The 16,862-nt window shown below is 37.4% G+C and overlaps 1 protein-coding gene across 1 annotated transcript; it reads left to right on the top strand.

Annotated features, from left to right (window-relative positions):
* The first annotated feature begins 226 nt into the window (after positions 1 to 226).
* On the top strand, positions 227 to 7,298 carry LOC143020500 (uncharacterized). Its single transcript, XM_076176927.1, has 4 exons — positions 227 to 313; positions 3,908 to 4,051; positions 5,001 to 5,180; positions 6,307 to 7,298. Exons 1-4 carry the CDS (start codon positions 227 to 229, stop codon positions 6,427 to 6,429), a joined length of 534 nt encoding a protein of 177 aa, XP_076033042.1. The 3' UTR covers positions 6,430 to 7,298.
* The last annotated feature ends 9,564 nt before the right edge of the window (positions 7,299 to 16,862 follow it).

The following is a 16,862-nucleotide window of genomic DNA, read 5'->3' as shown; positions in this document are numbered from 1 at the left end:
CAGTCTCCATGTGTTTTTGTCATCTCTGCACCTAGACCCAGTTATTTGCGAACTGCCATCACTATGACCATGTTAGTGATTCTCTGAGTCCACTCCCATACACACTTAACGGCTTCCGTACCAAGTTCTATTTTTAATTGTTTTTGTCTTTCGCCAAACCATTTAATTCATATCTATAAGCACACCTAGATAGCAAAAATAGCTATATAGATATCTAACACAGGAAATGAGAGATTTTTTGTTAAGCTATGACTATAAGAAATTGAGTCAAGTGGCTGTGTATGTAGAAAGAATAAGTGATGAAAGACGTGTGGTAAGTGCCAAACACACTGTACTTTCTGGTAGGAGTTTATTACGTAGGTCTACACGCAAGTATGGCAGGAAGTGATCTCTCAAGTGGATGCTAAGGAGGCCTTGCCTTGGGCATGGACGCACACGCGACCCACTTTCCTGATACCGTGTCCCAGGCGGAGAAAAGATCAGGCTAAACAATACAGACAAACATATCTAGGTATATACATAAGAATATACAGAAACAAGAGAACAATTACATATAATGAGGAATATGCATGCAAAATGGTTAAGGGTAACATTATACTAAATACCTCAATGCTATGGCACGCAGAATTGGCATAGACGCATACGCCTGTAGCGTACGCCTAATGACGTATATATAATCGGTTATATAATTGTGTATAGGGCACTTATATAATGTAATGACTACATAGGCTTACTTATACAATACATTTACAATAAATATATATTGATATTAAGTACTTATGTATAACAAAGAAGTGTTACATATACAATAAAGGAGATACATATACAATAAATATATACAATAATTAAGTAAGGAAGGACTTGCCACAGACGGTAGGTCACCTGGGTTGGATGGATGCCAAGTGGAGTGATTTTTGGCAATAGCCCTCTTTTATACACTACTATCTTTTCATTTTCTTACATTCTTCTCCTCCCACAAAAACCGATCCCTCGCGAGTGGGTGGTCTTACCTAGCTAGTCCAATAGTCCACTTGATAAAGGAATGAACCATTGGCCAGTAATGTGGTTTATTGTTTGCCTAAGTGAACGGAACGTACCAGAGGACTAGAGGACATTGTGAAATGTATTGTAGGTGCATAGGTAGAGGAACTGAGAACAGTCAACTCATTTTACATCAGCAGTAGAGCTTGTATTGGTGTTGGAAATTGTGATTGTGAGTAGATTGAAGAGAAGGAATGAAAAGTGTTGTGAAAGAAGTATCTGGAGATGGATAGAAAGATTGTGCCTGTGTTTTTACATGGTGCAGATTTTTAGTTCATTTGATAATGTGTTTGAGGAATATATTGGGGATGGAGAGAAATTGTGCAGCTAAAACATGAAAGAATACGGGGATGGTTTGAAAACATGGAAAAGAATGGGGGAGGCAGAGGTGGTTGGAGTAAACTGGTGAGGAAGACCGAGAATGAGAAGGGGGTTTTAAGAAGAGAAAGGATAATGTAGTACTTAATCGACAAAGCGCAAATCATGATAACTTCATATACCAAAATGTTTCCTCCGCCGTTGTAGATAGTTAAGGCATGCATCCACTTGTCTGACCTATGTTTGTCTTAGGTTCTTAGCGACGAAGGGCCCTACGTCTACCATTGCAATTTCTCCGGTTTTAAAACAATGCATCAAGATACACATTTATATCATTAAAGTATTTAAGGAAACCAGTAACAAAATTTTCACTTGTATAATTTATTAAAAGTACACATTAGAAGCACACATCAGGGAGGAAACTCACAATGAAAAATTAATTAACACACCAACTTCCATAGATGATGAAGAAGGACCTGATACATGAAGAAATTGTTAAAAGTTTTCAACTGAGATTACTGTAGGAGTACATAATCTAGCAATCCTTGAACAAGATTGTTCATTCACAATTGTATGGACCCCAACATATGAACATGACGGGTGTGTTTACAAGAAATGTGCAAACACTCGACTGAGGGTTGAGGAGAAAGACACCATCGGCGTAGCTCCCAGTGTATCCTATTAAACTGACAGCGCATGGGTAGTCTGAAGAGCTCACCAGTTATTTACCCATCCGGTATTTCTATAATCGTGCCACTCAATCCAGTAATCTTTGGTATGTATCCCCGTAGGATCACTTAGTTAATGGAAATCGCTACGACTGTCCTGTTACTTTGTTTAAGGGAATTATCTTTAGCCGAAGAAGGAACCTTGCCAGGCCATTTCCTCGGCGTTCTTCTCGCAGGCCTAAATTGAGAGATCTGCGTAGAAAGTGTCTCATTATATTTCTTGTAAATGCTGGAGATTAATAGATACAAAAAAAGTAGTTCAGCTAAGGAGGTTGGGGAAGACGTAGAACAGCACGAAGTGGTCGAAGTCTATTTTGAAATAACGTACTGGACTATGGACGCTCTGGTATATAACGTCAATGCATTAACTAGGAGAGGTGACCAAGTTGATCTTGTTTACTTGAGCAAGAAACAATCACAGAAACATATTTTGAAAAATCTGATTGAAAAGATTAGATAATAAGATGAAAATTTACATAACTAAATAAAACAATAGGTAGACATATCAATAGGTGAAACAATTGAAAAATAAATAGATACAATACAGTTATTTCCCTTTGGTAGGACACTTCCAGCACTTCCGTCTTGGGGAACATTTGTCCTCATGGTGGATCTTGAACCAGACGGTTTGCTCCCAGTCGCGATTGGAAGTAAATTGTAATTGATAACGATAACAGTTCATTCTATGACTAGTATAATATTGCACTAGAACGTAGATCGACGTCTCTAAATTGAATAGAACCATTAGGCGTCACCCAGGACCAAATTCCTAAACGTAGACACAGTAGATTCTTGAGTTGATCCTCCAGAATAAATGAAATTTATCCTTACACTCCCTTTGTAATTGGGTTTTCTCTGTTAAAGATTATGGGGATAAACAGACACAGAGGCACCTTTTATAACAAGTGAGGAATTAAATGTAAGAAAACAATCACGATTCCTTGACCCACTCTGCCTAATATAATTCTCATCACGAGGGACCACGGCATGAAAAAATTGAAACGAGCGTTGACCCTGTCCTGTATACAAGTAAACACACACACACACAAGCATACAGGCACACATGCACACACACACACAGGCACACACACACACACATATATATACAGGCACACACGCACACATACAAGCACACACACACACATACAAGCACACACACACATACAGGCACACACACACACACACACAGGCACACATACATACACATACACCTTAAGAAAAGATAACTTTTGGTTCTTTATCGTTTTCTATTGTATTACTGGGGACGGACGACCAAAAGTGTTATCTTAGTTTCAAGAAGTGCAAGATCGATCTCAAACTCCACAGTCTTTCCAAAAATTCAGTATAAGTCATTTATTGTGTCGTTGATTTTTTTTTTTTTTTTTTTTTTTTTTTTTTTTTTTTTTTAGAAGACGAACGACCGAAACTGTTATCATGGTTACATCAGGTACAATATCGACCTCAAACTCGACAACTTTTGCAAAAATCTGATTTTGAAAAAAAAAAACTAGTACTAATTTGGATTTAAGGTGAGGAGCCTACACCAGGAGGCTCGTAACTGCGGCCGATCCCGTCACCTTTACTCGATGTTTTTGGACTGTTGGTGCAAGTAACACTCACTGCTGGGAATCGGAGTGCGGGACTCGAACCCACAATTAAGCGAATTCAAGATTAGTACGCGTACGCTTACGCCACCAGCACTACACCGTCTTGTTAGTTTTGTTATTCCACAATTATGTTGCCTTATCATTGGTTAGTTAGGGTAGTCCATATAAATTCTAGAACAATTGTTAATTAAACGTCTTGAAGCTTACATTTAGACCCAAGGCAGGATTAAGTTATGTCTTATGCCTATCGGCTCCCGTGACCTCATTGCTGGTGGGAGTACGGTATATATACTGCTGCTCGCTCTGGCTTCAGCAGATTCAGCTCGCTCTTCCAAGCTCAACGCCATGAAGGTTTTGGTGAGTAGTGAGCTTTTATCTCCGTTGTGAAGAAAATATAAAAGACGTGTGGTTGACTCGTTTGGGAATCGTGATAGAGCCAGAAAGTTATTTGCTATAGCATCAATATAGTCTTGCCGAAATTTCGATTGATATACAGTACCAATATGTTGATATTACGGAAATCTTTTTATCGATAAGTATTAGACCTTGGTAGTAGTGAGTTTTTCAGTCAAATTCCAACCAGTTTATAGATATACTAAATTTTTGTGTTTTTATATAATGTTTTAAGGATCAGTAGGTATTTGGTGTTACGTTTGTACATGTTGGAGTAGATGCAATTTTGGTTACCATTAAGTGGATGATAGCAACTATTTAAGGATATCTCTTTTAGTCTTGTTTAGACAGTTTATGCTGAAATATTTTTAATTACTGATTTAGATCCAGGTATATAATATCATATGAAATGTTGAATTCCAGAATAATGTAGTATACCAAAGCCCTGTAGGAGGGAGTTCAAAAGGGATGGTCGGGACGACCAAGTTGTAGCTGTCGAGCTCTGTAAGAGGCTGGTAGAGAAATGGGTAGAAAGTGGGGCAGATGGTGAGGATTCCATTTTTATAAATCGGGTGTTTGTAAAGAGCACAGTTCGTAGGCGAAGGTATACACAAGCTCGCTCTCCGCCTTGGGTCGTAAAATGGCCGGGAGCCTATATGACGTTTTTTTTTTTTTTTTTTTTTTGCTTACTACTTTTAAACTAAGGTATGTGGAGATTCGAGTTTGCTTAAGTAAACAATATTGCATATAGACTTATAATAACGAATCTTTTTGGAGAAAGGGTGGAGGAGGAGAAAATACAATTGGTTCACGATTGTGAGATCACGCCCATAGGGGAGGATCTTAGATATAAAATTAAAGATCATTGGACTAAAGAAATCACCACAAAAACTTGTCTCTTTCCTTTCCACAGGTGATCCTCTGCCTCGTAGGGGTGATTGGGGCCTCTGGGGTAATCGGTCCTTCTGGTCCCGGCGATTTCATCCGACCTGCCCGGCCCTTCCTTGGGAACGCCGCCCTTTACAATATTCCTTATTTAAACAGCGTCAAGGCTCCCAACTCGGCCCATGACTATCTCCCACGACACACTCGGGTAAATAGATCCGAAGCACAGCTTCCTAGGCAACACAGGTTCTCTTTTGGCTTGTTATCCAGTTAAGCCTGTTGTCCCCGATAAAAGGACAGTGTTAGTATATATATACATACATATATATATATATATATATATATATATATACATATATATATGTATGTATATATATACATATATATATATATATGTATATATATACACATATATATATATATATATATATATATATATTGTTTAATTCATGAAAGTATTGGTCATTGTGTGACGAAGAAAAGGTGATCATTCATTGCTCAATTGCTGGGGTTCGAAAAGTGATGTAGCTGTGTGTTCTTTGACTCGATCACAACAACGATCACTGTGTGTTTTTCCACTCCATCACACTAACGATCATGAAGTACTTTACTCGTTAAATAGCTTTCAGAACTAAATTTAATGTAGAAAGTATTTGTAGAAATGTATAACCCGTATTGATATTGTCATGTGCACGTAAAGCCATTGTTTCCGCTACAAATTTCCTTTACACAAAAAAAAAAAAAAAAAAAATCTATCCGCACTCAGCATTGCTAGTCAAGGATTTCTATAGCTGTTCTGAAGATTGGTTTAAGGTTTGTCAAACAAGTGTTTGAAGTGGTGTTTGACCGTGTGGATGGGGTACTTGGTTGTCAAACACGTTTGACAAAATACCCCCATTCACACGTTCAAACAACACTTCAAAGACATGTTTGACAAACCATTTGACCGTGTAAATGGCCCTTTAACGCCTGTTGGTGCCGGTGGCGTAATCGGAAGCGTGCTGGTCTCGCATTCGCTTAGTTGTGGGTTCGAATCCCGCACGCGTCTCCCATTCCCACCAGGTAATGTTACCTGCCCCAACAGTTACCCCATAGGACAAAGGTGACGGCTTCGGCCGCAGGTACTCAGCGTCTTGTAGTGTAGGCTCCTCATTTAGTTTCTCCACCTTATCAAAATTATATGTGTATATACTCGTATATACATATATTTGAAAGATGAATTGTGGCTTAAACTCCTTACCAAAGCAAACGCCTCCATCATGTCCAAAACTGAACTTGATCAAGATATGCCTGTTTCAATTTCTTTAACTCAACAGCAATTCCTTTCTTTCCAGCCATCCCCTTCACGGTTGGGCCCTCTGGAAAGGTCTTCTGCCCCAGTGGGAACATCGAGCTCATCGCCTAGGCCAGTGGCTCTTCAACTGTTGGGAATTCCCCACTGGTGGGGAAAGGCGTAGTTGCCAAGTGGGGAATGACCGGTTGGACAGAAAAACCACTGTCTTTTTTTTTTTTTTTAATCGATGTGTTTTTGTTTCTTTTTGTTTGTTTCTGGTGTCTTCTTGTTGTCACATTTCGTGAATTTGTTTCCACTCACAAATAATCGATAGTGCTTAAAAATCTAATACATTACATCCAAATGTTGACTTACTTTACAAATCACAACCATTTCCAGACTGTTTTGATAACAAAAACAACCAATATATGAGGTATTGTAAGTCACGTTTGGGTAAAAGTGACAACACTGTATATTTACGTACTAAACACTGCATGGGTTAAAATCGAATTTGTCAAAGACCGATGCTGTGGTGGGAAATGGAGAGTTGGCTCACTAAAAAGTGGGGAATTGGAGGAAAAAAGGTTAAAAACCCCTGCCCTAGGCCTTCGTGAGCGTTTCCTGGCTCTTCTCGTCCCATGTCGCTCCACTTCTCTCACTCTATATGACCCCATTCTCTCTCTCTCTCTCTCTTCACTGATTCTTTTAACAGTCCGAGAGACGACTCCAATTTCCTTTCCTACTTTCACGTCTTCGTTCAACCGTTTGATCGCTGGACATTATCTTGAAATGAACAAAAATCTCTAGGTGGTAGCCAGAATAATATATGTAAATACGTACACAATCCATAATAGAGGGGTTGGTTTTTGGAAATCTTTTCTTTTTAATCATAGGGAGGGAGGGTGGCTGGGTTTTAAGCCATCAGTATAAACTAATGTACATAAAATGGACGTTGTAGTTACTGGATTCAAACCAAGCGTTTTTAATGTTGATGACAAAGGGGCTGTTTCTGTCATTTAAAAGTCACAGAGTCCTTTGTTTTTGGTCTCTCGACTGATCCTCCACTCTTCATCTTCCCTATCGCCTTCTACAAGAAGCCATCTGTATCTTTTCTTTTCCTTTTTTCTTCGTTTCCGCACAGAAACAGGGGATCTCGAGAAGAGGCCTTACCATAAGTATAAGCCATCATTATCATCGTTATCAAAGAAGAGCGAGTTTATTAATCAAATAAACATGATATAATTCAACTCTGATTATTTTTCAACCCCAGGTTCACACAACTTTCACAAGCCATTTCGCTCCTCCTTCGGCAATACAAACGGCGAAGAGAAGAAAAAGCGGTCACTAAATAAACTAAATACACGAACCTTACTCTACTTACCTCATACTGATACTCCTATCTTTGGAATACAGTAACACACTACTGTTTTGATTCTAAATTACTAGAATACTACATTTTACCTTATACCTGCAACTGTATAGCGCTATACGTATACAATTACAAAAACATAATGCAATAACTTGTCCCTATTCGGAGATATAAATTTCACAAGAAGTAATAAACTTAAGAAGAGGTATTCGCTTGCTGGTGTCTCGGCAGAAGACGAGTTTTCAAGTTGTCTAATCTTTTCTATCAGATTTTTCACAATATGTTTCTGTGATCGTTTCTTGTTCAAGTAAACAAGATCAACATGTGCACCTCTCCTAGTTAATGTATTGACATTATATACAAGAGTGTCTATAGTACGTTATTTCAAAATGAACTTCGACCATTTCGTGCTGTTCTACGTCTTCCCTCCAACCTCCTTCCCTGGACGGCTTTTTTATTATTACTAATCTCCAGCATTTGTAAGGAATTTAATGAGACACTTCCTATGCAGGTATTTCAAGTTCCTGTGAGAAGAACCCCTAGGAAATGGCCTGGCAACGTTAATTTTTAAGCTAAAGATAATTCCCTTCCACAAAGTAACAAGACAGTCATATCGATTACCAAGAACTAAATTATCTAAGGTATAGTGCTCCTACGGGGATAAATACCAAAGATTGCTGGATCGAGTGGCATGATTACAGAAATGCCGTATTTGTAAATAACCGGTGAGCTCTTCAGACTGCCTATGCACTGTCAATTTAACAGGATGTACGTGGAGCTACGCCGCTGGTATCTTCTTTGTCAGCTTTTAGAAAAAAGGGGTGTTTGCACATTTCTTGTAAACACGTCAGACATGTTCATATGCTGGGGTGCATAGAATTGTGAATGAGCAATCTTGTCCAAGGACTGCTATACTATTTCCATTATCTCGTGACCCACAAGGTGTTGTCTGCCGTGTTGTCACGTACTGAATCAAAACATTCAGCATATACTGGAAGCTGCCCACTACCCCGAGTATGTTAATGAAGACGAACGACCGAAACTGTTATCATGGTTACATCAGGTACAATATCGATCTCAAACTCGACAACTTTTGCAAAAATCTGATTTTGAAAAAAAAACTAGTACTAATTTGGATTTAAGGTAAGGAGCCTACACCAGGAGGCTCGTAACTGCGGCCGATCCCGTCACCTTTACTCGATGTTTTTGGACTGTTGGTGCAAGTAACACTCACTGCTGGGAATCGGAGTGCGGGACTCGAACCCACAATTAAGCGAATTCAAGATTAGTACGCGTACGCTTATGCCACCAGCACTACACCGTCTTGTTAGTTTTGTTATTCCACAATTATGTTGCCTTATCATTGGTTAGTTAGGGTAGTCCATATACATTCTAGAACAATTGTTAATTAAACGTCTTGAAGCTTACATTTAGACCCAAGGCAGGATTAATTTGTGTCTTATGCCTATCGGCTCCCGTGACCTCATTGCTGGTGGGAGTACGGTATATATACTGCTGCTCGCTCTGGCTTCAGCAGATTCAGCTCGCTCTTCCAAGCTCAACGCCATGAAGGTTTTGGTGAGTAGTGGGCTTTTATCTCCGTTGTGAAGAAAATATAAAAGACGTGTGGTTGACATATATCTCCAGTACTCGTTTGGGAATCGTGATAGAGCCAGAAAGTTATTTGCTATAGCATCAATATAGTCTTGCCGAAATTTCGATTGATATACAGTATCAATATGTTGATATTACGGAAATCTTTTTATCGATAAGTATTAGACCTTGGTAGTAGTGAGTTTTTCAGTCAAATTCCAACCAGTTAATAGATATACTACATTTTTGTGTTTTATATAATGTTTTAAGGATCAGTAGGTATTTGGTGTTACATTTGTACATGTTGGAGTAGATGCATATTTGGGTTATCTTTAGGTGGATGACAACATCCATTGAAGGATATTTCTTTTAATCTTGTTTAGCCAGTTTATGCTGAAATATTTCCATTTGCTGATTTATTTCCATATATATAATATTATGTGATATGTTGTATTCCAGAATAATGTAGTAAGTCAAAGCCCAGTAAGAGGTAGTTAAAAAGGATTGGTCAGGACGACCAAGTGGTAGCTGTCGAGCTTGAATATTCAAATGAAGGGATGTGTAATATTTCAAACAACTATTTTAGCTCAGTATTCGTAAACGAAGCACCTCAAAGTCAACTCCAAGCTGAAACCTGTGAAAAATCTAGAGTGAACTTACTACAGTAAATTTCACAAAAGAAAAAATGAAAAGGTGTATAGAGAAACTCAAAATTAATAAAACAGAAGGACCTGACGGTTGGCATCCAAGAATATTAAAGGAATTGAAAAATGAGATTGTTGTTACATTAGAAATTATTTTCAAGAAATCCATCATATCCAGAGATGAATCACAATGGCAAAAGCCGACAAGACTGTGAGAATAAACACCTTGTGAGATCGAAACCTTTATTAGTACTACGTTTCGCTTGTTACAGCTTTTTCAAGTACAGACATGACACACACTCTGAGCACATATAAGCCAACAGGGAAGGAACTGGGAGAGGTTATCAGGGAGGGGTGGGTGGTAGGTGGAGGGGGAGGAGGGGGACGGGTGGGACTTGGTGGAGACAAAGGAGGACATTTCGGACAGTTTGTTGAAGTGGACTAAGGGGGACATTTCATACATTTATTTAATGCGGGTAACAGATGGATTATAGGAGGGGCGATGTTAAACATGCCTCTGTACTTGAAAAAGCTGTAACAAGCGAAACGTAGTACTAATAAAGGTTTCGATCTCACAAGGTGTTTATTCTCACATATCCAGAGATGTCCCAAGAGAATGGAAGCTAGCTAACGTTACTCCCATATTCAAAAAAGGTGACAAAAAGAAACCAAATAACTATAGGCCTATAAGTTTGACTTCAATCGTAGGAAAAATAATGGAAACTATCATCAGAGATGCTATCGAACATCATTTAGAAAGTAACCGTTTGATAAATGATAGCCAGCATGGTTTCAGAAGGAAACGTTCTTGCGTGACTAACTTACTCGAATTCTACAACACAGTTATCTCGAATTATGACAAAAGAAACAATATAGATTTAATATATCTAGACTTTGCAAAAGCTTTTGATACCGTCCCACACGAAAGACTACTTACTAAATTAGCTTTGCATGGAATAAGTGGTAGCCTATTAGGTTGGACTAGTAATTGGTTGAATGGTCGAAAACAGAGAGTTGTTTTAAATGGAAAAACTTCTGGATGGAAAAGTGTTGCAAGTGGAGTTCCTCAGGGTTCCGTTCTTGGGCCACTTCTATTCATAGTATATATAAATGATATAGACAATGGACTAAAATCTACTGTTTCCAAATTTGCTGATGATACAAAACTGTGCGGAGTGGCAAATGATCACTCAAACCAATTAGATATTCAAGAAGATTTAGATCAATTACAGCAATGGTCTGAAAAGTGGCTAATGAAATTTAACACAAGTAAATGTAAGGTAATGCACATAGGTAAAAATAACAGTAAGTACGATTACAAGTTATTTGGAAATTCGTTAACAAAAGTGGATAGTGAAAAAGATCTCGGCGTAATTATCAGTAACGACCTCAAATCATCCAAGCAATGTATTTCAGCCTCTGAGAAAGCAAATAAGATTCTGAGACTGATTGCGCGATCTTTTGATTTCAAAAGTCCATCACTCATTAACAAGCTATATAAATCGTTAGTTCGTCCACATTTGGAATATGCTGTTTCCGTATGGTCACCGAATCTCATTAAAGACATTGACAGACTGGAAAAAGTACAACGGCGAGCCACAAAACTGATTCCAAATATCAAAAATAAATCATACGAAAATCGACTAAAGCACATGAATCTGTTTTCCCTAAAAAAACGTGGACGCAGAGGTGACTTGATACAGGTCTTTAAGATTTTAAAGGGAATTGACAACATCCAAAGTGACCAAATTTTCACATTGAATGAGAATCAGACAAGAAACAATGGTCTCAAACTGTCCGGAAATAGATTCAATTTGGAAGTAGGTAGAAACAACTTTGCCAACCGTGTAGTTAATGAATGGAATAAACTTCCTGCACAGGTAGTGCAATGTAGTTCAGTTCGAAGCTTAAAGAATCATTTAGATAAACACCTAAGTAAGATGCTGTAATGATTATAATTTATCTTATATTGTTTTTGTTTTGTTATCATTTGTCTGTCTGATTTTCATTTATCATTAGTTATATGTCAATTTATTATTTACTATTTACCTGTTTGTTTATTATTTTAACTATAACTATGCATTTATTTATGTACTTTATTTGTTGTTTACATTATTATAATTTTTATTTATTATTTTATTATTATTATTATTATTATTATTATTATTATTATTATTATTATTATTATTATTATTATTATTATTATTATTATTATTATTATTATTATTATTATTATTTTTTTTTTTTTTTTTTTTTTCTTTTTTTTTTTTTTTTGCATCCGACCTAGATATGGATCAAAAGGTCTCCTGTCGGCATGCTCCGCCTTTGTAATCCTTTGTAGGAGTAGAAAGGTGGTGAGGATTGCATTTGTATAAATCGGGTCTTTGTAAAGAGCACAGTTCGTAGGCGAAGGTTTACACAAACTCGCTCTCCGCCTTGGGTCGTAAAATGTCCGGGAGCCTGTATGACCTGTGTTTTGCTTACTACTTTTAAACTAAGGTATGTGGAGATTCGAGGTTGCTTAAGTAAACAATATTGCATATAGACTTGTAATAACGAATCTTATTGGAGAAAGGGTGAAGGAGGAGGAAATACAATTGGTTCACGATTGTGAGATCACACCCATAGGGGAGGATCTTTGATATAAAGTTAAAGATCATTGGACTAAAGAAATCATGACGTCACTGCAGAACTTGCCGAGGACCTAACAATGTGTGCTCTCACGGGATTCATTGATTGCATATTGAGAAACACGTAGTGTAACCGGTATTCAAGAAAGAAAAGAAAATCTACAAGCATTTATTTCCCACTATACAGAAAATATAATAAAGTGGAGAAAGTAGAAAGTCTGAGACGTACTAAACAAAAGAAAGCGCACGAGATTACTTCCGTTAGATTCTTATACAACTTCCTTCTCTGAGGTACACTCAAGGAATCCCCCGAGAACACGAATGTTGGGTTCTAGGAGAGTTTTGTAGTGACGTATGATTTCTTTAGTACAATGATCTTTAACTTTATAATTAAGATCCTCCCCCAAAGGACGTCATCTTACAATCGTGAACCAATTAAATTTTCTCCTCATCCACTCTTTCCCCAATCATAATCGTTGTTACAAGTCTATATGCAATATTATTTATTCAAGCAATCTCAAATCTCTGAATATCTCACCTAGGTTACAACACTGTACACATCAGCAATGAAATTGGGCCCCCGTCCACTGTTTATAAACACACAGCGAAGAGCCAACTTATGCAACTCACTCGCCTTCGGCTGTGTTTATAAATACACAATCCATAAAAATGCAACACCCATTTTCTACCCCTCTTTCTACCAACTTATCTACCAGCCTCTTACAGATATGAGACTCTGTACAAAACGAGGCTTCCATGGATCCAGTCCCTGTTCTATGCAGAGCTCTCATTTTTGAGCTGAATATAATTGCATAGCGCCAACAACAACAATGTAGGGTTGACTGTGAGTCCGGACCAGTGACAGTCACCAGAGAACGCCACGCAATGGTCCTCATAGTTTCCATCACTAAAACTTGTCTCTTTCCTTTCCACAGTTGATCCTCTGCCTCGTAGGGGTGATTGGGGCCTCTGGGGTAATCGGTCCTTCTGGTATCGTGGGTCCTTCTCCTCCCGTCGATTCCAACCAGTCATACTGGCCCTACTTTTGGTACACCGCCCTTCACTATTTTGCTTTACACAGCGTCAAGGCTTCCAACTCGGCCCATCACAGTCTCCCACGACACACTCGGGTAAATAGATCCGAAACACAGCTTCCTAGGCAACACAGGTTCTCTTTTGGCTTGTTATCCAGTTAAGCCTGTTGTCCCCGATGAAGGAACAGTGTTAGTATATATATATATATATATGTATATATATGTATATATATGTATATGTATATATGTATATGTATATATGTATATATATATATGTATATGTATATATATATATATATATATATATATATATATTGTTTAATTCATGAAAGTATTGGTCTTTGTGTGACGAAGAAAAGGTGATCATTCATTGCTCAATTGCTGGGGTTCGAAAAGTGATGTAGCTGTGTGTTCTTTGACTCGATCACAACAACGATCACCGTGTGTTCTTCCACTCGATCACATTAACGATCATGAAATACTTTACTCGTTAAATAGCTTTCAGAACTAAATTTAATGTAGAAAGTATTTGTAGAAATATATAACCCGTATTGATATTGTCATGTGCACGTAAAGCCATTCTTTCCGCTACAAATTTCCTTTACAAAAAAAAAAAAAAAAAAAAAAAAAAAAAAAAAAAATCTATCCGCTCTCAGCATTGCTAGTCAAGGATTTCTATAGCTGTTCTGAAGATTGGTTTAAGGTTTGTCAAACAAGTGTTTGAAGTGGTGTTTGACCGTGTGGATGGGGTACTTGGTTGTCAAACACGTTTGACAAAATACCCCCATTCACACGTTCAAACAACACTTTAAAGACATGTTTGACAAACCATTTGACCGTGTAAATGGCCCTTTAACGCCTGTTGGTGCCGGTGGCTTAATTGGAAGCGTGCTGATCTCGCATTCGTTTAGTTGTGGGTTCGAATCCCGCACGCGTCTCCCATTCCTACCAGCTAATGTTACCTGCCCCAACAGTTACCCCATAGGACAAAGGTGACGACTTCGGCCGCAGGCACTCAGCGTCTTGTAGTGTAGGCTCCTCATTTAGTTTCTCCACCTTATCAAAATTATATGTGTATGTACTCGTATATACATATATTTGAAAGATGAATTGTGGCTTAAACTCCTTACCAAAGCAAACGCCTCCACCATGTCCAAAACTGAATTTGATTAAGATATGCCTGTTTCAATTTTTTTTTAACTCAACAGCAATTCCTTTCTTTCCAGTCTGTCCCTCCACATATTCCTGGATGCACGGTTGGGCCTTCTGGAAAGGTCTTCTGCCCCAGTGGCAACATCGAGCTCACCGCCTAGCCCAGTGGTTCTTAACCTGTGGGGAATTCCCCACTGGTGGGGAATTCCGGAGTTGCCAAGTGGGGAATGACCGGTTGGACAGAAGAACCACTGTCTTTTTTTTTTTTTTTTTTTTTTAATCGATGTGTTTTTTTTTTCTGGAGTCTTCTTGTTGTCACATTTCGTGAATTTGTTTCCACCCACAAATAATCGATAGTGCTTCAAAATTTGATACATTACATCCAAATGTTGACTTACCTTACAAATCACAACCATTTACAGACTGTTTTAATAACAAAAACAACCAATATATGAGGTATTGTAAGTCATGTTTGGGTAAAAGTGACAACACTGTATATTTACGTACTAAACACTGCATGGGTTAAAATCGAATTTGTACAAACAATATACAAAATACGACTACAAAAATATTACAAAGTATTACAAAGGAAAAGCATGCCGACAGGTGACCTTTTTATCCATATCTAGGTGGGATGCAAAAAAAAAAAAAATAAAAAAAAAGAAAAAAAAAAAAATCATATTAATAATAAATTAAAACTATGATAATGTAAAAATAACAAATAAAATACATAAATAAATGCATAGGTATAGTTGAATAACAAACAAAAAGGTAAATAGTAAATGATTATAAATTGACATATAACTAATAATAAATGAAAATCAGACAGACAAATTATAACAAAACAAAAACAAATAACATAACATAAATTATAATCATTACAGCATCTTACTTAGGTATTTATCTAAATGATTCTTAAAGCTTCGAACTGAACTACATTGCACTACCTGTGCAGGAAGTTTATTCCATTCATTAACTACACGGTTGGCAAAGTTGTTTCTACCTACTTCCAAATTGAATCTATTTCCGGACAGTTTGAGACCATTGTTTCTTGTCTGATTCTCATTCAATGTGAAAATTTGGTCACTTTTGATGTTGTCAATTCCCTTTAAAATCTTAAAGACCTGTATCAAGTCACCTCTGAGTCTACGCTTTTTTAGGGAAAACAGATTCATGTGCTTAAGTCGATTTTCGTATGATTTATTTTTGATATTTGGAATCAGTTTTGTGGCTCGCCGTTGTACTTTTTCCAGTCTGTCAATGTCTTTAATGAGATTCGGTGACCATACGGAAACAGCATATTCCAAATGTGGACGAACTAACGATTTATATAGCTTGTTAATGAGTGATGGACTTTTGAAATCAAAAGATCGCGCAATCAATCCCAGAATCTTATTTGCTTTCTCAGAGGCTGAAATACACTGCTTGGATGATTTGAGGTCGTTACTGATAATTACGCCGAGATCTTTTTCACTATCCACTTTTGTTAACGAATTTCCAAATAACTTGTAATCGTACTTACTGTTATTTTTACCTATGTGCATTACCTTGCATTTACTTGTGTTAAATTTCATCAGCCACTTTTCAGACCATTGCTGTAATTGATCTAAATCTTCTTGAATATCTAATTGGTTTGAGTGATCATTTGCCACTCCGCACAGTTTTGTATCATCAGCAAATTTGGAAACAGTAGATTTTAGTCCATGGTCTATATCATTTATATATACTATGAATAGAAGTGGCCCAAGAACGGAACCCTGAGGAACTCCACTTGCAACACTTTTCCATCCAGAAGTTTTTCCATTTAAAACAACTCTCTGTTTTCGACCCTTCAACCAATTACTAGTCCAACCTAATAGGCTACCACTTACTCCATGCAAAGCTAATTTAGTAAGTAGTCTTTCGTGTGGGACGGTATCAAAAGCTTTTGCAAAGTCTAGATATATTAAATCTATATTGTTTCTTTTGTCATAATTCGAGATAACTGTGTTGTAGAATTCGAGTAAGTTAGTCACGCAAGAACGTTTCCGTCTGAAACCATGCTGGCTATCATTTATCAAACGGTTACTTTCTAAATGATATTCGATATCATCTCTGATGATAGTTTCCATTATTTTTCCTACGATCGAAGTCAAACTTATTTACCAATGGAAAGTGAACTTTCACAACACTAATGAATGGCGCTATAGAAATGT

Source organism: Oratosquilla oratoria, chromosome 40 (assembly GCF_046742065.1).
Source record: "Oratosquilla oratoria isolate Oo_2021 chromosome 40, ASM4674206v1, whole genome shotgun sequence".
Classification (NCBI taxonomy): Eukaryota; Metazoa; Arthropoda; class Malacostraca; order Stomatopoda; family Squillidae; genus Oratosquilla; species Oratosquilla oratoria.
The sequence above is the reverse complement of the archived record's forward strand: the minus strand, read 5'-3'. Positions and strand labels throughout refer to the sequence as shown.

Coding starts and splice junctions, on each gene's coding strand:
- LOC143020500 (XM_076176927.1), top strand. CDS start 227: ATGAGAGATTTTTTGTTAAGCTATGACTATAAGAAATTGAGTCAAGTG. Junction 314..3,907: donor TAAGTGATGAAAGACGTGTG/GTAAGTGCCAAA, acceptor GCTTACATTTAG/ACCCAAGGCAGGATTAAGTT. Junction 5,181..6,306: donor ATCTCCCACGACACACTCGG/GTAAATAGATCC, acceptor CTTTCTTTCCAG/CCATCCCCTTCACGGTTGGG.